This window comes from Cynocephalus volans, chromosome 12 (genome assembly GCF_027409185.1).
Source record: "Cynocephalus volans isolate mCynVol1 chromosome 12, mCynVol1.pri, whole genome shotgun sequence".
Classification (NCBI taxonomy): Eukaryota; Metazoa; Chordata; class Mammalia; order Dermoptera; family Cynocephalidae; genus Cynocephalus; species Cynocephalus volans.
In genome coordinates, this window is record NC_084471.1 from 12,855,525 (window position 1) to 12,879,343 (window position 23,819).

General features: G+C 53.7%; 1 protein-coding gene across 1 annotated transcript in view; it reads right to left on the reverse strand.

Moving 5' to 3' along the window:
• The window catches only part of CYTH4 (cytohesin 4), a 29,033-nt gene extending 5,670 nt beyond the window's left edge, over nt 1-23,363 (reverse strand). The window contains exons 1-8 of the mRNA XM_063075375.1: nt 23,305-23,363; nt 13,400-13,482; nt 11,394-11,458; nt 10,150-10,216; nt 8,594-8,712; nt 7,308-7,388; nt 5,772-5,884; nt 3,965-4,113 (exon numbers count right to left, since the gene is read on the reverse strand). Coding sequence (XP_062931445.1) covers nt 3,965-4,113; nt 5,772-5,884; nt 7,308-7,388; nt 8,594-8,712; nt 10,150-10,216; nt 11,394-11,458; nt 13,400-13,482; nt 23,305-23,323 — 696 coding nt within the window. The 5' untranslated portion in view covers nt 23,324-23,363. The remainder of the gene's footprint in view (nt 1-3,964; nt 4,114-5,771; nt 5,885-7,307; nt 7,389-8,593; nt 8,713-10,149; nt 10,217-11,393; nt 11,459-13,399; nt 13,483-23,304) is intronic.
• Between the last annotated feature and the right edge of the window lie 456 nt (nt 23,364-23,819).

Sequence of the window (23,819 nt, forward strand, 5' to 3'; positions counted from 1 at the left end):
CAAAACTGTCAGCACCAACAAATATTTGGAAGGTGCAAAGAAGCAGGCAGGAGTCAGACAGGGGGCCTTGGTCTCCACAAAACCCACAGGGGGACCCAGCAGCTTCTGCGGTCACCCTGTCAGCCTGCATATTCTGCCCCCACAAGAAAACAGCTTAGTTCATCCACATTTCCTGTACTTTGTAAACACCAGCTTCCCTTATAAGAAAACACCTCTGCACCCACTGCCACCCACCCATGGGGCCGGCTGTCTTCTTCCGGCTGGGAGGATGTGCACAAATATAGTAGCCTCTTCCCGGTCACTCTGCTAGCCCTGTGTCTGTCTGTCCCCCACCTCCTCAGCCTTCCTCTGGGGAATCACATCTCCTGCTTCCTGTCCAGGTTGCTCAGGGGGGTTGACACCCACTGTCCCTGACCCCCAGTTGTCAGGAGGGAGTGAATGGCTCACCTCTGGCTGATAGAGCATTTCATCCTGCTAGCTGCAGTTCAGGGAGGATTATGTTTTCCCAGCCAGCCCATAAGCCTTGATTCTGGGACTTTAGTTTAAACTGCTGAGAAACAGGGCTGCTAAGAAAGCTGGAAGTCTGGGCCAGCTCTGCCACAGCTTGGGCAGAGCGTGTTTAAGAGGGAAGTCAACATAGAGGAGAGGGTTGTTGAGAGATGGAGCCATTGCATTGAGCCCCGATGTCACTAAGCACCTGGATCTAGCCAAACCTGAAGCTGATGGTCTAAAGACAAATTGGTCCCTGATCTTTTCAGTGACATGAATTGAGATTCCCTTAGCCAGGAAGTAACTGGCACCTGGGAAGGCCTCTGTCCCCAAATTTTGCCTTCTGCTCTCTGCAGAGGGAAGGGCTCTGGAGTCAGACAGACACGGCTTCAAATTGGGACTCCTCATGCACCATGAGACCCCGGCCAGCTATCTCTCCTGGAGCTCGATGTCGTTAGCTGTAAACTGAGGATGGGAGGACTTAATGCGAACATAAAGTACCTAGAACTGTGCCCGGTACACAGTTTGTTCTGATGGAGAATCTTGGACAAGGCCCCAGGAGGTCCAGGTCTGCCTACAGCAGAAGATGCTTGGAACTGAACCCTGCCTAGTTTCTCCGCCTGTAACCCTAGAGGGTGGGGTTCGTAGTCCCCTCCTTCTTCCCGTCCTGCACTCTAGCTCCTTCTGCTGGCAGCTCTCAGGGTAAGGGCTTCTCTGCCAGCATTTTCCAGGTACCTGCTCAGTGCCAGGGCTCAACTGTGTTTACTGTGAGGTCAGTGCCATCAGCCCACTTCACAGATGAGGAAACAGAGGCTGGCACCCAAGTCACACAGCCTTAAGGGCAGAGCTGGGACTTAATTGTCCATCCTTGTAAGTTCAGACCCTGTACTTTTGCCCTGAGCCTCTTAGACACTCTGCCCTGGCCCGATCTGGACTGCCAGAGCAAGACCTGCTCAAACTGCCTGTCCCTGCACCGGCCCCGTGCACCTCTCCAAACCCTTTCCCACCCATGCACCCTCACGGTTTGTGTGCCCTTGAGGTGACCTCTCTTTAGCTCATGTATCTGTGTAGATTTAATTTTGTAAACTGGGCCACATAAAAGCATTACATGACATGTCCTTTTCAGCAGGGCTCCAGCTTGAGTTGCTTCATGGAGAACCCTTCTGCAAAGTGGCAAACTTTGAATATCTGAAGGTGCTTAAAGCTGAGTCCTTGCTTTACATACGGGGAAAATGAGGCCCAGAAAGGAGGCGAGAAGACCCCCAAACTCACGCACTGCCCGTGAAAGCCATGGATGGCAAGGATCAGGCCTGTGTGGTTCTCTTTGACTACGCCCTGTGAAGCTTTGGGATTAATTAGCCACTCCAACTACACCAGGCACGTCGCTGAATACCTCATACTTCTACACTAATCCTATGAGCTGGGAATTCAGAGAGGTCAAGCCACTTTCTTAATGTCGCACAACCAGAAAGTGGGATAGCTGGGACTAGATGTGGCTCTGCCTCCGGAGCTCTGTTCTTTTTTCTACTCAGTGCCTGCCTTGCTGGGTTGCTGAAGAGGATAATAAACCCTTCCCAGACCTCCCAGGCAGAGTTGGAAGCTAAAATTGAGATAATAGACCTAAAGCCCTTTGAGAAGAAAGTTACAAGCTCTGTACAAATGTAGCACATTGTTATTAACAAAAGGCTTAAAATGGGAAAAATATCTAAGGAGGGAGAGGCTGAAGAAGGCTCTCAGGGGACTGAAGGCAGTAATGTGGCACCTGGGAGACCAGCAGGACTAGAGCTGGGAGGTAATTAACTCATTACCTGCCAGACAAGGCGTGCCCAGTTTCATGCCAGAGGACCTCAGATGAGATGAGTTACCAATTCTCAAATGCCTTGTATGATTCAGGCATTGTACTAAGTGCTGCTTTTTTCATTATTAATTATTCTTAATAGTGACATAAACCACCATTCAGAGCCTGTACTATGTACCCGGTACAGGCTCTGCCCTTTACATTTTTAAAAATTACTGCTCACAGCAGCTCTTGTGACACAGGTATTATTATCCCCATTCTCCTGGTAGAGGGAATGGTGGACCAGTGAGTCATTACCAAGGTCAACCAGCAGGCAGATGGGGGAGGTGGGATTTGACCCGATCTCTATCCAGCTCTCAAGCCCTCATTCTGTGTAGCAGCCCCTCCATGATAAATGTTCTCCTCTTGAGACCAAGGCAGGTGGTGGGGTAAAGGTGAGGCTGTTCTCCAACTCTGAGGGGCACCAGAATCATCCCAGACCAGGCTCCACCCCAGGTTTCCAAGGCAGGGGGTATCCAGGGTGCTAAGCTGGGAGGTGGCGTTCATGCCCTTCCCCGCCTCCCTGCCGGGCTCTGACTATGGAGGGGATTGAAGTTCTGTTGAGGTCTGGGGCATCTCTAGTCCTTGGAATGAAGTGTCAATTCATTTTTGGCTAAGCCAGGCTCTGAACCTCTCCCTCCTGTGTTTACAAACTGCTCCCGGCTCCTTGTTGCCCATAGGAAACAGGCAAACTCCTGGGGCTGGCATTTGAAGCCTTGGACACTCTAGCCCTATCCTGCCACCCATCACTGTCCCCACATATCCACACCTCAGCCAGCTACACTGGACACCCTTCCTTTTCCCCACCAGACCAGGCCAGGGTTCTAGCCTCTTCCTTTTTCTGGAATGTCCTTTCCATGCTTCTCCTCTGGGAATGCTCCCGTTTAACCTTCAAGGCCGAGTTCAGAAATCACCTCCTCCGTGGAGCTTTCCAGGATGGCACCCTTTCTCTACCTCCAGAAGAATGACAGCAGCGTGCTCTGTGTCTCCATAACTACATCCCCATAGTAAGCATGGCATGAATCATGCAGGTTTGTAATTCACATGTATATCTTCTTCCCACCAGACCATGAATTTGGTCAGGGCAGGATCTGTGGTTGATTCATTCCTGGGTCCTCCGTGCTGGGTACAGGGCCTGGCCTGTGGCAGGGATGGGGACTATTTGATAAGGAGACAGGAGGCTTGGGTCCTGCTTCGCTCTTGAGCTAATGTGAGGCCTTGTGGAAGACTTCAGTGCCCTCCCCTCTTAAGAGGGAGGGGTTCCAGCACGGAGTCTGAGGATTTTCAGCCCTGACACACTGAGAGGCTAAGAATCTGGGATTCCAGGAAATAGTCTTAGGCTGCATGAGGAGACCCTCTTTGGAAGGTGTGAATGATGGGGGTTCCCCAGAGTCCCCTAAAAGTTTACAGCTGGGAGGACCTCCTGGATGGTCTGTCTCCAGGCATCCTTCTCAAGATGGGAGCCACTCTTGGGAAGGCCCTTTTCAGAACAGGACAGTCACCATCCTGGGTGGTCCATCCTAGTGGAGTTCTCTCTTGGAGTGGTCTATCTCAGAAGAGCCCCTCTTTGGCCATCCACCTAAGGAAGGGCCCTCCTGGATGCCCAGGACCCAGGCTGGGTGGGCTGTGCCCTCTTACCCGAAGCTGCTCCTCGGGCAGATCGCCGCCGTCATTGATGCCACGGTTCATGGACACAAAGCGCTCGAAAGGTGGCCTGTCCCGGACGTTGGGATTGTGGAGGCTGGTGTTGAGCATGATGATGGAGAAGGACAGGACGTAGCAAGTGTCTGTGGGTGGGGCAGTGGGTCAATCTCCTCTCTCTACCCGACCACTTCTAGTGGCCAGACCCTGAAAGTCCACCATGTCCCCCCGGCATGGCATTCAAGGCCCAGCCTCACTTCCGACTCTTGCCGGACTCCCCGCTCCAAACAAACTTCAGCTGTCACACTCCTGTTCCCAAACCCCCACCCCCACTCCATCCCACCCCTGCACTTTTGCTCATGCTGAGCCCACACCCTCCCCTCCCCTTTTCTACCCATTAGAATCCTCCTTGTCTTTCAGCTGCAGCTCAAGCCCTCCTCCCTGCAGAGTCCTTCCAGCCCCCTGCCCACTCTGTTCTCTGCCTGCTGGGAACTCGGAGAACACTTATTGTTGGCAGCACCGTTCAGGGCTTAATCACATGCTGCTCTGTAATCTCCTGGCATTGTGGGGCTTCTGGAGCCCGAGCTCCTGTGCCATTATTCAGACTTTCATGTGCTTGGGAGTGAGGCTGGGCTGAGGGTTTGGGAGGCAGGTGATTGCTGCTCTGGGACTTTTATGGCCCTGGATCCAGAGCCAGGGAAGTCCAGCTGTGTCTCCAACTCTCCGGTTGATCTTGGAAAGTACCCAACCCCCCTAACCTGCAGCTTCCCCATCTGTGACATTAGGAGGTTAATCTTTGACGTAGCTCCGTGTTCTAGAACGTTGATGATTCTCTGATAACGTTATTGGTACTTGCCCTGTGCTAATCTCCTTACACCCCCATGACCATCCTACGAGGCAGGCACTGTTACCACCCCCACTGTACAGATGAGGAAACTGAGGCATAAAGAGGTTAAGTTACAGGCCCAAGGTCACAAAATTAAGAATCAATTGGACTGTGATGCAAATCTGATGTTTTTAAAATCCGTCCCTTCCTTCATGTCTTTGAGCCTGTATTCCATGCTTCAAGAGGCGATGAGGTTACGACCGACCTCTCAGAGCTGATATAAGGAATAAATGACTTTGCACGTGCGAAGCACTTAGCACACAGGGACTGTGTAATAAACAGAATTGGTTATTGTTCTGATACCTCTAGATTCAGAGAAGAGGCCAGGACAAGTCGGCCATGGTGGCCCCCACCCACCCTGACCTCTGGGTGTCTCCGCATGGGCATTTGCTTAGCCCTGGGAGAGAGCGGTATGGAGAACTGACCTTTGTTGATCTCCTTCTATGCCCTTTTGCCCCCTATACCCTGTCCAGGCTGTTTCATGCTTCTAGGCCTTTGTTCAAACTGAAACTCCTGCCAAAAGTTGAGTGGAAAACTTAACTTCCTGGAGAACGCCTATTCATCCTGCAAAACCCTATTCAGACCCCACCACATCTGAGAAGCCATCCTGGACATGCTGACTCCCCCACCCCTGCCCTCAGACAGGGGTGCTGTTGCCTTAGAACCCTGTGTCATATTTCCTGCTCTCTCTCCTAAGGACCATGTCCTGAGGCAGCTCTGCCAAACAAGCACCCAGCAGAGGGCCTGGCACAAAGTTGATGCTCAGGGAGGGCTTGTGAATAAGTCTGGGCTCCTAGGGTCTGGGCACTTGGGGGAAGCCTGAGTGGGTGGGCTGGCCAGAGTGCCCTGGTAGGCAGATCTGTGCCTGGCAGTGCTGAAGGGGTCCCAGAACCCTGGGACCCACCCCACTCCCAGCACCTGTGGACTGGAAGATGCCTGGGTTGCAGAGGCAATATCGAGTGGCAAAGGTCTCCATCATCCGGTCGATCTTCTGGGCCTCTCCTGGCAGCCGGAAGCTCCACAGAAACTGCCTGGGGGAGGAACAGGGCTCATGGGCAGCAGTGTGGGGGCTACCCCATCCTGCCCCTTCCACACTTGGTCTCTTTATCCTTAAAGTGGGAGAATCTGCAACTGCCATGTAGGATTATGGGAAAGAGTAAGTGGGATTTGTAGGTGCAAGTACCAAGCATGCAGGAGGTATCCAAGAAATGCCTTTTCTTTTGGAATATGGGAACTGAGCATGCGCTCCCTCTGCACATCTGAATCCCAGCCCCGATGACAGCCTCATCATCCTCAGCCCATAAGGGGGCCTCTGCTTGCCCTGGGTTCTATGGCTCCCTTAGCCTGGCCACTAGGCCCTGGGATCTGGCTGTGGGACTCTGGGTGACTGCCTTCCCCTGGCTGGGCCTCCCTTTCTTGGAAACTAAGCTTCCCTCCATGTCTGGAAATTGGCAATTTCCAGAGCTTCATGCTGTGTCTCGAGGGTGAGGCTGAGCCTCTTCTCTCTTCTTCTTACAGCTCCTGTGGGTCTCGCACAGGCCTGGGCACCGAGGAACTGTTCCCTAAAGGCTTGTTGAATGACTGAGTGAATCAATGAATAATGAATGAATATGGGACTCCCAAGCCCCCTAACTGTCTCCCTTACAGAGCATGGGAGTCGGAGAGAAGGACACACCACCTGGGTGATGGTGGCTTCTTCCTCTTCTGCCTTGAAAGCTCCTTGTTATTCTTCAAAGCCCAGAGCAAATGCCCCTTCTTGGGAGCCAATTTTCCAGGCATTACCAGCAGCAGCAAGACTTACTAAGCACTTGCTATGGGCCAGTGCTAAGCACTTTTATTATTAAGTCCTCAAAACTCTATGAAGTTGGTACTATTATTATCCCCCTTTTACAGATGAAGAAACTGAGGTACAAAGAGGTTTTTGTGACTTGCCCAAGGTCACACAGGGGTTGGGGGTGAGTGGCAGCACTGGGATTTGAGCTGTGCAGTCTGACTCCAAAGTTTGTGCTTCTAACCCATATACTGTACTGCCTCCCGTGGTTGTAAAAATAACAGCAGCAACAATAGTATCTTAATTAGAAAACAGTAAGTAACAATAAGTGCAATACATACTGTATTAGTAAAATAAAACAAGCACTATCCCCCAAAGTAGTAGAATGGCAGTAATAAAGTAATAATGATGATAATGATTACGTACGGTTATAATGATACTATAATGTGATAATAGTAGTAGAAGTATCCAGTGAGGCCCTGTCCCAGGCAGTCTACGCCTATTATCTCACCTAATCTCGGCTTCCAGGAGGCGGTTACTATGGATAGTTAATTTTTTGCTCCTGACATCCTCCTCTTTACACCCATCCCTTTGTGCTGTTAGCCATGTGAACAGTGATGCCCCCAACCTCCCAGGCTGTGCCCCCACCCAAGGGCCAGACCCCTGCCCCCTGGACCACTCACCTGAGGGCCTGGACGAGGTTGAGGTTGGCGAACTCGTGGCAGTCCACAAAGGCCTGGAGGACCTGCAGGTTGAAGGGGTCCCTGGAGGAGGGGGCAGGAAGGGAGGGTGGGACACACTTGGGAACTTGCTGGCACCCAGCTCCTGGAGGGGGTTAAGGTGGTGGAGGGAGAGGAGGGGTCCGGCCACCAACTGGTCTGCTCACATCTGTCCCACCCACATCACACCCCGAGGGCACCCCTGTGTCCTCCCGCACACTGAGCGCATACCACACACACCTTCATGGACCATCAGCATTGGTCTCGCCCAGGAGGGAAGCTCTGACTTTGGAGCCAGACTGCCCTGAGTCACATCCTTCCTCTATTACCTCCTAGCTGAGTGGCCCATTCAAGCCACCGGACCTCCCTAAACCTCAGTTTTGTCATCTGTGTGATGGAGAGACCAGGCCTCCCTCCTGTTCCTCTCTCTTCCCAGCTCTTTAATCAGGAAGGGCTGCGCCTCCCATCACCTGCATTCCCAGCTCTCTCAGGAAGGGAAATGTCCTCTGGGGAGCTTGGGCGAGAGTCATTGGCTCCCTGGCCCAGCTCCACCCTTGTCCCCTACAGTCCCCCCCCACCCCCATCCACCAGCCAGAAGGGTGGTCTCAGACCACAACTCTGCCCACAACCCTCCCACAGATCCTCATTGCCTATCGCTTCCTCCCTCTCCTGCTCCCTTCCAGTCTTACCAGCCTGCTGTGTCTTGAGCCTCTTTCTGCCCCAGGGCCTTTGCACCTGCTGTTCTCTCTGCCTGGAATGCTTTTCCCACAGATGTCTGCATGGCTTTCTCCCTCAGCTCCTCTAAGTTTTGGCTAAACATCATCTTCTCTCTGAGACCCTTCCTGTCCACACTATTTAGAATCACAGCCCTGGACCTGTGGTCCCAGCACCTCTGGCTCCCTTCCCTGCCTTATTTGTATTCTACAGAAATTACAATCATTTTCTAACATTTTACATGTGTCAGGATCTGTCTCCCCCACTAGAATGTGGCAGTTTTGTGTGTCTTGTTCCCTGGTGTAAATCCAGGGCTTAGAATGGTGCCTGGAACACAGTAGACACTAAAAAAATTTATTTGTTGCGTAAATGAGTGAAGACAGGCAGACTTTGGTTCAGAATCTGGAGGGGGCTCAAGCCCTAGGAGTTATGACTTTCCTAACATAATTCACTCTCACTTTCCTGTGCATACACACACCTGCATGCTCCTGCATATCCTCATTTCCTGCCTCCCTAAGGCCCCACCCCCAATTTACCTCTCCCCCAAGTAGGTGCCAATAGCTGTCTTGTTGAGGCCCTCTCCCTTGTACAGGAACTGGGCGATGTCCTGGACGTTGGAGGTCAGCAGCTTGTGCTCGATGAGATATTGGATGCCCTGGAGGTGGGACAAAGAACCTATGGGCAGCCCCTGCACAGCAGCAAGTCTGGAGGAGGAAGCGAGGGAGGGATTCCCGTGGCCAGAGCCCTGCAGCCCAGCTTTCTGGTGTTAGCACAGCCTGCTCTGGGAAGTGTGTTCTCTTCTTAATAGAAGCTGCCTCTGTGAGGTGGTGAGTTCCCCATCACGGGAGGCGTGCAAAGAGAGGTGGGGTTCCTGCCATGAACCAGGCTCATGCCAGGTGCTCCTCAGGGTCCCTTCAGCCTGACGTTATTTGATTATATGCTTCGACGATTCTATGAATTCATAATTCTGAGATCCAATGATTCAGCCATTCTATTTTTTCCCCTGAAACTTGTATTATTCAAAAACAGTGTTCCATTTTCTCATACAAGTAACCTAGGTCCATTGAATAAAAGTTAGAAAAATAGCTAATTCAAAAGGGGAAGAAACTGCCCAGTTTCCATCGTGGTGACCTTCCTTCCCTTTCTATACAAAAATGGGAGCAGACCACACTGCCTCATCGAAACCTGCCAGTATCACAAACATCTCTCCCCACGAGCCAGGCTCTCAGAGTCTGTCATCCTAATCTTAGGAGCTGGAAGGGTTGGTCTCGTTTTCTGTGATGATTCCTTCCTGTCCCTGATCCTCCTGGAGACCAGACAGCTGGTGCAGGTTGTGGAGGGCTTTGAGCCGCAGTCAGAGGGTGCCAGGGACTCCTCGGTGGCCTCTCCCGGCTGCTCAGCTGGAATGTGCGTTGTTGTGAGTGTGTGTGGGTCCGTGTGGACGGGGGCAGGGGTGCGAGGGTCTGCGGCTGTGAGAGGTGAAGGGACGTGACACTCTGGGCCTGTGCTGGGGAAGAGGCAGCCTTCTAAGCTGGAGCAGTGAATTTCTAGGGACCCCAGCTTGGTGCTCCCCTGTCTGTCCCTGCAGGAAAGGGAGCCCAGCTGCCACTTGGCAGGTGAGGGGTGGGGCTGGGGCGGCTCTGAGGCCATAGGGGTGGAGGGGAGGGGGGAGAGTAGCCCAGGCCTGAGCCCCAGTGCTTGATGCCAACAGAGGGGGCAGGTGGTAGGACCGCAGGGCTGGCTCTCTCTGAGCACAGGGCTGGAAGACACTCCAGGGGCCCTACTGTCCAAAGCCCTATTCACAGAGGAGGAAACAGAGGCCCAGAGTGGGAAAGGACTTGGAGGAGTCATAGATTCCTCCATCCTGCTGGTTCTGACTTCATGCCCTGGCGCTGCTATGCCATGGAGTGGACAGAGCCCCCAGCCACAACTGGCCATGGGTACCGGAGAAGACACGCAGTCCTGCTGGGCCTCAGTTTCCTCTTCTGTAAGGTGGGTTATTGTGTCAGTTGAGGGGAATGAAAGGACATCGCAAAAGTGTCCAGCACGCAGCTCCCTCCTCCCTATGGCCCGGGCCCCCACTACCACCTACCTTTGTGGGGTCCATGTTGAACTTCTTGCGCCCGATGCACAGTTCCCTTTCCTTCTGGGCCATCCGGCTGTAGATGTGAGGATGTCAGCCTGGACTGCCACAGGACCCCACGGTACCCCCTCAAATCCCCAAAAGCCCTGTCCTCAGTAGGAGCCAACATTCCTGGGGGCCTCCAAGTGGGGTCCCCAGGCCCTGCATCAGAACCACTGGGAGAGAGAGAGAAATGCAGGATCTCAAAAGCTACAAAAACAGCCTCTTCTGATGGGCCCAGCATGTAGCAGCTCTTGGGAGCTGAAAGGTGCTTGTGGGGAACATTCAGAGGGGCCCTCTGTAAGAAAAGGTGGAGGCCGGGGTGAGAGCACAGGCTCTGGAGCCAGACTCCTGGATGTAAGTCCCAGCTCTCCTGCTCGCTGGATGAGCCACTTTGGGCCAGTCATGTCATCTCTCTGGGCCTCAGTTTCCTCAACTGTAAAATGGAAGTAACACTACCATCTGCATCCTAGCATTGTTGGAAGGTTAAAGTGCTGAAAACAGCTGGTGGTAGGTGTTCTGTAAGGGTTACGTTGTTGTTATTGTTGGGTCTGGAACAGGGGATCTGTGTGTGTGTGGTGGGGCTGGAAAGGTGGAGATCTAAGGGGTGCAGGGGCAGGGTGGGAATTTCCTGGGACACTTTACGTAGGAATCAGTGTCCTGGGGCCCTAGGGGATTGTGTAGGGACAAACCTCACTGCACAAATGGGGAGACTGAGGCCCAGAAAAGGGAGGGTCCAGCCCCAGGTCACAGAAGCAGTGGGGGTCTTCCTTAGCAAGGGCAAGTGGATGATACCCTGTTAGTGGGAGTCGGGGGAGGTGGACCAGCCCTGGCCCTGCCACAGGCCAGACTGCTGTCCCTGCGAGGCCCATGGCCTCCTCGTCCTTGTCCTCGGGGCTGCGCTTCCCTTCTCTCCTGCTCATCCCAGGATGCTCGCGGCCAGTGATCGGTGGGGGCTAGGCCCCTGGTTGGAGGGAATGGGGGGCTGGGGTGACTTCAAGAGAGGGCCAGTGAGGAAGCAAGGACAGCCCAGATGGGGGACGGGGTCAGGGGCCGCTCTGTTCCTGTCTCATAGTGGCTGCTTCCTCCTCCCGGGCCTGACTCCCGATTTCCCCAGGGCCTGGGGCCCAGGCATGGCCCCTGCTTATTTATGTTGTGTGACATCCTCGGGAAGCAACCGTGGCAGTTCCTGGGTCCCCTGAGCAGGACCTCACCTCTCCTCCGCAATCTCGAAGCAGTCAATTTGGGCAAAGACATCTGCGATCTCGTCCTTCAGTTTCTGTTGGGTGGCAGGGGGCGTGACCAGGAGGGAGAGTCAGAGGGCGGAGGCCAGGACCAAAGACCTTCCCACAGCAACCACTGCCACCCCTGGGCATGACTCTGGAACCTGGCCTCTCTCCCTGATCCTGTCCTGAGCCCCCAGTGTGAGGGACCTTCCCCTGACAGATCCCCTTCCCGGATGTCTCATACCCTCAAAGTCCCACGCCAAACTTATCGTCTCTGTCTGTACCCACCGCTTCACTGGCTTCTGTCTTGGGGGATGGGAGTCCCCAAGCCCCCACTCCTTACCCAGCCTGTTTCCAGCCTTTCTGTCTCTCTCGTCTCCAGCTGTAAAGTCTCCTGCCCTCTAGCCAAGCCCACCTGACAAGCCCTCCTCCGCCCTGCTGGCGTCTTTCTGAAGCTCTGCTCAAATTCCTCCCATGGCTCCCTACTGCCTTCTCAATTCTTGCGCTGTGATCAGGCCCCATCTCCTCTCTGGCTTCCTTCCATTTCCTCTGTCACTCACCCTGGACTAAGTGCCTGCTGTGTGCCAGGTGCTACAGGTACACCAGGGCACAGCAGCTCTGACCCTCTTCTCAGGGACTTTAAAGTAAAATTTATAGAAGAGGACACTCAGGCACAGAGAGATGAAGTGACATGCCTAAGGTCTGACTCCAAGCCTGCGCTTCCCTGACTCCACTTCAAACCTATTTCCTCTTGACCCTGGAGGAGGTGCCCAGTGGCAGAGGTGACCCCCTAGTCCCCGCCAACCACTGTCATTGGGCAGATGGGGAGAGGTGGGGGCTGGTCCAGCATTCCCCTGCACGGCAGTGGCACGAGCACCTGGCACATGCCCCCAAGAGGCACCCCAGCCCCTCCCTCCACAAGATCTGCGGGATGCCAGTGAGGAAGTGGTCCCAGGGGCTTGTCCTGGGACTCAGGGCCAGCATGGGGCCTGGGAGCCCATACCTGAGCCTAGTCACCTCCAGTCAATGTCATCTTGGCTGAGTCACTAAGTGTCTTCCCCAAAATAAGATGTGGATTCACTTGCAAGTATTTATTGAGCACCTACTGTACTCTGCTGGGTGGCGAGACAGACCTAGGCTCTGCTTTCATGGAGCTCACAAGGATCATGGGTGGTCATGGGACAAATGAAATGACTATGCAGAAAATTATCAGAGCAATTGTATAAAGAGAGCCTGGAACGTAGTAAGTGCTCAATGAAATGCTTGCTGAGTGGATCATTTTGTGACTTCATCCATCACCAGAATCTTAAATTTACATGTGTGGGTGTGGGGGCACAGCCACTGTGGCCAAGGTGGTCAGGGCAGCCTCCAGGGGCAGGTGGCATTTGAGCTGAGAATGAATAATGAAGAGGAGGAGCCGTGAGGAGAGTTGGGGACAGGCCCAGGCAGAGGGGCTGCGAGCGCAGAGGCTGGGGCAGGACTGAGCGAGGCACGCTGCAGGAGCAGAACCCAGGGCTATCTCGGAGGTCGCTGAGGACGAGAGGAGTTAATGGTTAAGAAGCTGAGTGGTGAAATGGCAAAAAGTGGGTATCTTGGCCAAATGGACTACATTTTGGGTGGGATGTGGCCTGACTGAGGCTATACAGCGGGATCAGAACCTGCCATGTGAGGAAGTGGTTAAACATCTGAGTGTGGCTCTGCACACAGTAGGTGCTTAATCATCAGATGGCTCCCTTCCCTCCCCTGCTCTCCTAGTTCTCTCTGGGTCCTGGCAGCTGAGCCCGGGAGTGCAGAGTCCCCTGGGAATTCTGTGTTTGTGGGTGGGACTCTGGCCATGTCCTCTGACCAGGCTGGGTGGGGCTGGGCATGAGTGGGGAGGTCTGCACACGTGATGAGTGTTTGCTCATGGGTGGGTGTGGCTTGAGTGTGTCAAAGTGCATGTGTGGACATCAGCACGTGCATCTCTGAGTGTGAGCATGGGAGTGTGCACACACCTGGATGTCATCCAGAAGCTGCTTCCGGTGCCATTTGATCCGCTGCAGCTCCTCGGTCTCCCCGCTGCTCAGCTCCACCGGGTCTGGAGAGAGAAGAGCCAGCCTTCTCCATCACTTGGCTCCAGCCACACCCACTCGCTCTCATGTTCTCAGGGCCCTCTGCCCTCCACAAACCATGGCTTGCTTACCCTCTTCACTCAGGCCTCAGCTCAGGCGTCACCTCCTCCAAGAGGCCTTCCCTGACCACTCTGTCTAAAGCGGCCCCCCCTCTCCCCTCCAACCCTGGTTTATTGTTCTCCCACCCCTGGAGAGTGACTCCCTGAAAACACCTTCTTTACTTGCATCTTTTCTGTCCCTCCCATTTGATGCTCAGCTCCTTGAGAGTTTACTGTTTTGCTCCTTGAGAGTTTACTGTTTTGCTCCTTTGCTCCCTGCTGCAGGCCCAGTCCCTAGAAAGAGTATGGCACATAATAAGTACTGCTTAAAATCCTCGCCGAAGGCCTTCATCCTTCCTGGGAACTCTAATTTACTTCTTCACATGTATGCAAGTCAATTATCTATTCAGTTATTTATTTGCACAACCAGGAAATGGCATACCACTTTGCCTCACATTCCACTGGCCAGAATGTAGTCACATGACTACAACTAGCTGCAAGAGAGGCTGGGAAATGAGACTTTAGTACGGTTGTCCTGATGTCCTTATTAGCAAGATGGGAGACTAGATTTGGGGGATATTTTACATTCCCTGCTGCTAGATACTGGGGCTCAGAGAGGGGAGGTGACCTGGCCAGGGTTCCACAGGCACAAGGTTGCTGAGCCAGGATAGAACCTGGGATTGGGCTGACCACAAAGCCTGTCCTCTTTCATCTCCACCTGGGAATGAGTTAGATGGGACATGTATGTGCTGGCATTCTGTGCAAGGTGCCATGATGAGTCCCACAACTGGGACAGCTGCCTCCCAGCCTCCCTCACCTCCCCCCGCCCCATTGTGGCTCCTGCCCTATCCACAACACTCTTCTGGTCAAAATGTCCATGGACTCCATATTACTTAGAGGGAAAAGTTCTCGTCCTGGCCCTGGGCCTTCCGCAACCTCCCCAGCCTTTCCAGCCAGGCTTATTCCCACCATTCTCAACACAAGCGTCCAGTCCAGCCTGCCAGCTCTCGCTGCCCCTGAAACGTCCAAACGTCTTACTTCCCCACTTTTGCCCAGGTAGTTCCTCCACTCTGGGATGCCTTCTCCTGTCTGTTTATCCAAATCCTCCCTGACCTCGAGTCCTAGCTTTAGGAAGTGCCTGGTCACATTTCTTAAAAGTTTACAAAGACAGACATTATCTCCTCCAAATAAATGCAGAGAGAATGTTAAGTGCTCCCTTGTCCTGCTTCCCCCTCCTGTTGACTGGGCAGCTGTCTTGGACTTTGAGATGGAAGTCATGTGTTGAGGCGGCAGGGTACTGAGCTAGAAGGAGCCTGGGTCCGCAGGCAGTGGTGTGGAGAAGGGTCATTGTATTCACCTTGACCACCTGTCCATTTGGACTTTTCAATAAGGGAGAAATAAGTTTTGAGAATGTTTCAGTCACTGTTATTCTGAGTCTCTTTCTTTCAGAAGCCAAACCTGAAATATAACTAATAAGGCCTCCTTATCTATAAAATGTGAGCCATAATCCTTACCTCAGGGGGTGGCTGTCAGGAATAAAAGAGTTGAATTTATTCAAACACCCAGCAAGTATCCAACATATGGTAAGGGTCCAACACACGTATAATGAACACTCAGTGGTGCCATCCAGCTCTCCTTTTCAGCACCAACGCACCATTTCCCCAGCTGCTGGGAGGGGAGCCTGCTGATGGCTCACAGCTGAGTCCCTCCCCAGGAACTTACCTCAGCCAAAGGGAGCTGCCTTACCCAAGGACATGCCCCTCCCAAGGGCAGCCACTGCCATGGAAAGCCAAGACCCCTTGCCTAATTTCTGGACCTAAGCTGGTTTTCAGCCCAGAACCTACTGAATGAAGGAGAGGCTGGGTCCCCAGAGGCAAGAGTCCTGCAAAACGGTGGCATGTATATATGACAATAATTTCTCTGCTCCTTCCCTAAAAACCCCTGTGGCCATTTACTACAGTAACCATATACTGGGAAAGGGGAATATCTAAACATTTTGAGGATTGTTGGACACAGGATCTAAGTTGACATTGACACTCACCACTAAAGCATCATCAAGGCTCCATTAGAGTGGGGGCATATAGAGGCCAGGTAATAGATGGAGTCCTGGCCAGGTCCAGCTCAGTATAGGTCCACTTGGTTCATAGCCATTTTACTAGTCTCCAGATGTATAATTGGAATGGACATACTTGGTACCACATTGGTACCTTGGCCTGCGGGGTCAGGATCAGTGTCATAGGGAAGGCTATTGGGAAGTCCATGAAGCTGCCCCATCACCTCCACTGCTAAGAGAGTAAATAAAAAACCATATGCTGAGGGGAATAGCAGGTGTCAGTGCCACCCTTGGGACCTAAGGGATGCAGGGGCCCTTATCACAGCCGTGAGCCCTTCACTAGCCTGGAGGAGCAACAGCAGACCTCCACAAGCTAGCCCCGGAAGCCCAGTTGCAGCTGCTGTGCCAGATGTGGTGTTTTTGTTAGAGCACATGAACATGGCCTTGCTGCATGGTGTGATCTGGCAAGTAAATTCCCTTCCATCTCTGTCAGGAAGGAGGATCAGAAACAGTTTGCATCCACATGGGATGGACATTAGTGCCCTTTTATAGGCTTGCCCCAGGGTCATGTTAATTCTCCTGTCCTCTGTCATAATATATGTAGTCTGAAGAGACCTGAACATCACATTGGTCTACCATATTGGTGACAGCATCTTAATCAAACCAGATGAGGGAGAAGTGGCAAGCGTAGTGGGGACCTTGGTGAGACACAGGTGCTCCAGAGAGTGCGAGATGAGTCCTACAGAGATTCAGGGGCTTGCTGTGTCAGCATAGCTTTTAGGTGATCCCATGCATGCTGGGATGTTCTTTCCAAAGTCAAGGACAAATGTTTCTCTATTGCCTCTTCCACCACTTAGAAGAAAATGCAAACACCCAGTAGGCCTCTTTGAGTTCTGAGGAAGCATATTCCACCCCTGGGAATGCTGCTCCATCCCATTTACTGAGTGACATGCAAGGCTGCCAGCAGGAAAGGGCTCTGCAGCAGGTCCAGGCTGTGGACCAAGGGTCTGCTTGGGCCATGTCACCTGATAGGCCCTGGGGGGAATTAGAGGTATCAGGGGTGGGAAAGACTCCACGTGCAATTTATGGTGGGCCCAAGTGGGAGAACCGCAATGCAGACCCCTGGGGTTCTGGGGCAAGGCCGTGCCATCTGCAACAGAGAATTATACACTATGCAGAAAACAGTTCCTGGAATGCCACTGTGTCCTGATAGAGACATAGGGCCTGCCCATGGAGCAGTAACTAAGCAGCTGAGAGGGGTCTGTTGGACCTACCAAGTCATAAAGTTGAGCAAGCCCAATAGCAGTCCTTGTGGTACACCCAGGAGCAGGCGTGAGCAGAGCCAGAGGGCTGCAGTAGCTCCATGGACAGGTGCCCCAGGCCCCTGTATCGCCACTGCTGTCGCACAGGGGCCTGTCCCTCAGCTCATGCCATGTCCATATGGGTGGGTCCCTATGACCTTCCAATGAAGGAGAAAATTTCCCTAGCTCGGTTGCAGGGTGGGTTGGCTCAGTGTTTGGGTACAAGTAAAAACAGGATAGCTATTGAACTACAGGCCCACTCAAAGGTGTCCCAGAAAGACAGTGGCGAGGGGAGGTCCTCCCAGTGGGCAGAGCTTTGGGCAGGGCACCTGGTCACCCCCTTCCTGTGGGAAAAGAAGTGGCTTGAAGTGAGAACATACATGCATTTATGGGCCGAGGTGAATGGCTTGACTTCCTGGTCAGACGCCAGAAAGAAGGCAGATACGAGGATTGGGAACGCAGAGATTGGGAAGAGGCAAGTGATGACCTTATGGGAGTGGCGCGAAGAGTGAAGCATTTTGTAAAGTGTATTAATGTCCACCAGCAAGCATCCACGCAGGAGAGGCACTAAACCACCAAGCCACAGAATGACTCTGCCAGTTGACCCAGCCAGCCTCTGGTGGGCCACCCCAGTGTGGTACAGTGGGTGCTTGAGTGAAGTGGCCTTGTGGCCTGTATGGAGGCTATGCAGGGACTCACTCACCAAGGCTCCCCTAACTACTGCTGCCACTGAATGTCCAGCCTGCCAGCAGCAGACAGTGATGCTGAGCCCAACCAGCACCTTGGTGGCAAACCGATTCTACTGGAGCCGATCTATTCTGCAAAGGCCAGTGATTCATCTTCAGGGGAATCAACACAGGTTTAGATATGTTTGCCTTTCCTGCCCATAGAGCCTTGGCCAGCACTCCCAACCAAGGGCTTTGAGAGCGCTCGATCAGCCAGCACAGAGCACCAGATAACATTGCATTAGACCGAGGAACTCTCTTTGCAGTAAATGAGGTGTAGACTGAGCATATGGCCAGGGGACCCACTGGGCCTCTCACATTTCACCACCAGCAGATGCCGGCCTGATGGAGCGACGGAGCAGCCTTTTAAAGGAGCATGAGGTGTTGGCTTGGAGATGACATCCTGCTTTGAATGGGACATCATCCTCTGGGATGCACCATGCACCCTAAATCAATGGCCACTATATGGTGCTCTGTTTCCAGCAGGGAGTCCTCATGGCTCCAGGAGCCAAGGCGTGGGAGGAGGAGTGGCTTCGGGTGCCATTCCTTCCAGTGACCCACTTGGGAGTTGCCCTTTCTGTCCCCAAAACTCTGAGCTCTGCTGACCTAGAGGTCCTGTTTCTGGGGGAGTGGGGGAGGTGGCACGGCAGAGGACAAGGCAAGAGTCTCATCAAACTTTAAACTCACACACACCTATTCCAGGTGAACGGCTCTGTATAAATTATGCTATTTGGTCATTGCAACTCTTTGGAGTAAGTATTTTTCAGGTGAAGACACTCGGGCTCAGGAAAGTGAAGGGAATTGTCCCAGGTCACATGGCAGGGAAGTGGCAGAGCTGGGCCAAAGCCCGGTTTGCTGACACCCCAGTCTCTGCCCCAGGAGAGGTGGCTTCTCAAGCTGTTTGGGACACGCAGGGACAGAGGTGTGAGGGGCCATCCACATGGACATAGGAGCAGAGGCCTTGCATGGGAGGCAGCACCAGAAACTGGGAGCCGGAACTTCTCTGTTAGGAGCAGGGAGGGAGGCCAGTTCCTATGCATGGAAAAAACCAATCTCCTCTAGCTGCCTTTGGAGTGAATGACTGGATTTGTTTGTCTGTTTGATTTCCATCACTTCCCTGTTGGCCAGGGCTTGTGTTATGAGGGCCTGTTTCTGGCTTGGGTAGCTCAGGTGGTGGGGGCCAGCTGGATTCCAGACGGGCGGCTTGTCTGAGAGAAGTCAGGATGGATGCCCCATGTGGACGGTCAGGAGGTGAATGATGGGGATCCTGAGGCTCGCACGGTCCCAGGTCGACTCCCACCCCCCATGGGGCCCCATTAGCTCCCGGCTCCTATTTCTCTTCTGGGTCAAGGGATTGCACGCACATCCTCAGTTCCAGCGCCTTCTCTGAGCTTCAGTCCGTCAATCCCCTTATGTACCGACCATCACCATTCTTGTCATTGGGCCCAAAATGGAACTCCTAGGATTTCCCCTCCGCCTGGCCCTCTTCCTGAGTTCCCGATCTCTGGGAATAGCCCCCCAATCCTCCAGGAACACCTCAACACCCACCTCTCTCTTGTCCCTTTTGTCCCCTCCATCGTCAAGTCCTGTCTGTTTTCTTTCCATTTCCATGTCCCTTACCCTCATCCTGACTGCTATCACTTTGCTCAGGATGACTACAGGGCCTCTCAAAGTCTCCCTGCCTCCTCCTGCCCACTCCAATCCCGTTTCCCATGGCATCCCATTGTCCTGGTGACAAAGACCCCAAATCTTGCTGGGCCCCCCAGTCCTGCTGGTATGCACCCCCATCCTCCAATCACACTGCAGCCTCACCCCCACCCCAGGATTGAGCTCTGTGCTGGGCCTCCCGGGCCATCCTTCACTAGCTGCCCTGTGCTCTCTCCCTCCGAAGGCCTTTGCACATGCTGTTCCCTGTGCCTGGATGCCCTTCCTTGTCCTCTGGGCCTAGCAGCTCCTACGCATCCCCTGGATCTCCTCTCAGGTGCCCTCCTGCGCCCTGTCTGAGCACCGTCCCTCCCCCACCTCCTTCCCATTCTGGGATCTGCACGGCTCACTAAACAAGCCACACTGTTGGTTAAGGAAAGTCATGCTGGTTGAGCACCTACTATGTGCCAGGCCTTGTGTGTTTCAGGCTCTTCCCATCCACGATCTCACCTGATCCCGACAACAACTCCGGAAGGAAGTCATTTCTGATCTCATTCCATAGACGAGGCACCGGAGGTCAGAGAGGTTGAGTCCCACTCAAGGTGACACAGCTGGAAGGTGGCGGAGCTGGAATTCACACCAGGCGCATTCGAAGCTCCGAAGCCCCAGCCCTGATGTTGATCTTCTGAAGCCAAATATCTTCACACAAATTATCAAAAACCCATCAGACGTTAAGCCTGGATGTTCTGACATGGAAATGCTGATCATGGCTACGTGTTTGAGGATAAAGAAGATGCAGAATGATGCCTGCAGTTGCACCCCCTTCCCTTGTAGAGCTGGGGAAACTGAGGCACGGGCATGGTTGGTAACAGACACATGGTAACATGGTTTCCTAGGGGAGCGGGACTGTGTGGGAATAGTGAGGGGCTGCTTGCATTTTTACTTTGTACAGCTCCTTTTGTGCGCCTTTGTGGTTGGCGTGTTCATGAACCCTCGCAGTCCACTGTCCCCTTTGTTGAGGTCCTATCCCCAACAGGTGGCAACTGGCCAAGTGCATCTGGACTCAGGATGGTGCTGATGGTCCTTGGGCTGCTGTATCCGACATGGCTCACACGGTGCACAAGGGGCCTTCTGGACATGAGGTTCAGGGAGAGTAACAAGGACACAGCCTGAGAGTGGCCACTTCTGATTCTAAGCCTGGTGATGGTGGAGTTTCAGGCACTGGTGTAGGCTCATGGGAGATTTTTTTTTAATAATGACACACACAAAATAATAAAATGACAATCACCACCATCACGGAGCCTTGTTTACTCCTTGCTCAGCTCTGTTCTCCCCAAACCTCGCAAACTCCACCTTTGGCCCCTGACCCCGCCTGTGCGCGGGCTGCGGCTGCGGCTGCCCCGCCCGGCCGCTGTGTGCCCCGAGCACCGCCCAGCCTGGCTGCAGTTCCTCTTTGTCCTTCCTCTTTCCCGTCATATTTTTAGAAATCTTTGTGCTTGCAGCCCCACTTCCAGGACAGCTGGCCTCACTTCTCCTTGCTGGGGCAGAAGGAGGGCACCATCCCGGGCCTATGGGAAGAAGGCCCTGGAGTCTTGGGGCGAGGGGTGCTGGCGCAGAAGGAGGTGGCAGCAGAGGCCCCAGACACCTTGCAGGCGCTTCCTCTCCCCCAGCTGAGCTGCCTCTATTTTTAACTGTGCCCACCACCGCCACAGCCGTCCTCTCTGCACCAGCCCTGTGCTTGTCTTTGGTCAGGCTTTGCTGCCTGAAACACTCACCTTCCTGGCAGGCCCTGGGGGAAGGGGACCTGACCTGCTTCCTGACGTCACCCACCCACGGCAGGAGGAGGGGAGGCAGCCTTGGGGGAAACTTTGCTACCACCTTGTCATAATAAAGGTGGGAAAACTGGGGCCCACAGAAGGAAGAGACCCATCACGACTCTTGGCAGGTCAGTGCAGAGCTGGAATCTGAGCCAGGTCTGGCTGACTCCAAATCCCCGTTCATTCCCCACTTCCCCAGGTCAGGCCAGGGTGATGGCATCTGCTTATAGCTGATGAGTCTGAACTCAGAGAGGGCAAATCATCTGGCCATGGAGGGGCTCAAACTAAGACCCAGTCTGAGTAACAGGGGAATGACTTTTCCTCCCTCTCCCCACCTCCTCCAGGAAGTCTTCCCAGATCTCCCCTGCCCGGCTGGGGAAAGTTACTTCCTCCCACGCTCCAGGTCTGTGTCCATTTGCACATCTGAGTCAGAGTCCTGCAGAACTTGTCCACTCCTGCCCCCAACATCCTGGACCAGCAGCTCTCCAGGGCTAGTACCACGGCTGGTCACGCTGTCCCAGCATTGCACAGTATATGTTAACATGGAGGACTGTTTACAGAATGAATGAATGAAAAGACGAACCTATCAACGGAGACCCCAAATCTCCCAACGGACTGCATGCATTGACCTCATTCAATCCATCTTCTCCCCAGGGCCGGTCTGAAGCAAAGCAGAGACTAACCTTCTGGTCCCCTGGAGGCCTCTCTCTGCCCTCTGCACAGTGCAGGCCAACCTGGTTCTCTTTCTCCTCTCACGTTCTTATCCCTGCTCTGCCACTTACTGGCCATATGACCTTGAGCAAGTCAGTCCTGGCCTCTAGTTCATTCTGTCAGCCTCAATTTCCTTATTTGCATCATGGAGACAACCATCCTTGTAACCTCAGTATGTTAGGACCCCAAAGAACTAAGCAACAATGGTGGAAAGACAGGCGGTGGTGGGGAGGGAGGATCACTCCGCAGCAGGATGCTCTCACTGCCTCATCCCCTCTCACGTCCGCTGAGTGACCCCTCGCCAGCCCCTCGCCAGGTCTCCTTCCTATGCGTGCCATCTAAGATGTGCTCACTGCACCTGTGCAGTATGGGAGCCACCTGCCCCAGAAGCCCACAGGAGACGTGGGGGTCAGGGAGAGAGCACTGCACAGGGAGTCAGGAGATGGGGTGTGATCCTCCCTCTGCCTTGGCAAGCCTGTTTCCTGCTCTTAGCCTCCTTTGCCCCATCTGTAAATGGGAAGCTGTTGGAACGGATCAGTGGTTCTTTAACTGTGTTCCCTGGAACCTGAGGCTTCCACCTTGGGGGGTAAGGAGGACACCCAGTGGGTAGGGTGAGGGTGCTCCATGTTAGGTTGATTAGGGTGCTGCTGCTGAACAAGGCTGAAGTCATCTGGACCTGGGGAACTGGACAGATCCTGCCAGTCCTTATGTTCTGAAATTCCAGGTCATCTGGAACATTATAAGACATGGGGTGCCGAGACTTGGCCCTTCTTCCAGCCCTTCTCTCTGCCTCCCAGAAACATGACCCCGTCCTGTTCTCTCAGCTTTCTTTCTCCTCTTTCTCCCTAGACTCATGGACTCAGTTACTGGGGAGGGTCTCAGCCAGGCCCTCTGCTGCTCAATCTTGGCCCTCCACTGGCTCCAGGCAGTGTCCTCAGCCTCCCCAAAGGCTGTCCCAACCCCCAAGGGCTAAAAAAGGGCTTCAGGGTTCTTGCACCACCCAGACAGACGTCATTGTCACCAATACTGTCATCTTCATCACAAGTATCTTTGCTCAGTCCCACCTCCAAGCTTTTGTGCTGGCTGTTCCTTCTGCCTGGAATGTTCTTTCCCCAGATACCCCCATGGCCCACTCTCTCTCCTCCTTCAGGTCTCTGCTCAAATTGAGTCTCCTCTCAAGGCATCTCAATGCCCCTTCCTACCTCTGTTATCTTGCTGTAGTGTTCATCCTGCTGGCCACCAACCGACGTGTCACATCACATTGTATGTCCCATCCGTCTCCCAGGCATGGTGCCTGCTTTGCTCGTGGCTGTGCACGCAGCCCCCGGAACGGAGTTTGACACCTGGCCCCTGCTCATAAGTGTTAGCTGCTGCCCTTCCCACCTGGTTATATCCATTTGCACATCTAGTCCTTCCAGGACTCTGTGAGACGTGCACTGTCACCCTCGTTCTACAGAAGAGGGTGCTGAAGCCCAGAGAGGCTGGCCCCAGTTGCTTACCTGGGTGGCACAGGTCCATCCTGAAGCCCTCAGGGGAAAGTTGGCCTGTGTTCCTGGTGCCTGCTGACCCAGCTGCTGCTCGCGCTGGCCAGGCAGGGATGCGTCACCTTGACTGCAACAGGCCCCTTCCTGCTGGCCCCGCCCAGCCCTGTGTGGGGAGGAAGTGAGTCCTGGCCTGCTGGGGTCTTGTGCGCAGGCTCTTGATGCAGCGGCACGTCCTAAAAACAGGCAGTTTCTAACAGCAGGGACCTTTGCATTTGGGGTGTGAGCAGGGGAGGGATAGAGGTGAAAGAGAGAGACAGAGAGAGGAGAGGAGGGGATAAAAGACAGATAAGGAGAAACATACACACGTGCACAAGCACACAAAGGAAGATGGTCACCGAGGACAGAACCTTCTCTGGGGGCTACGGGCACATATAAGCCAAAGGATCACCCAACTTGAGCAGTCCTCGCTGGGCCCCATGTATTCCATCCCACATGCTCTTTTTCAACTCCCATTTGAGAAAAGACAAATT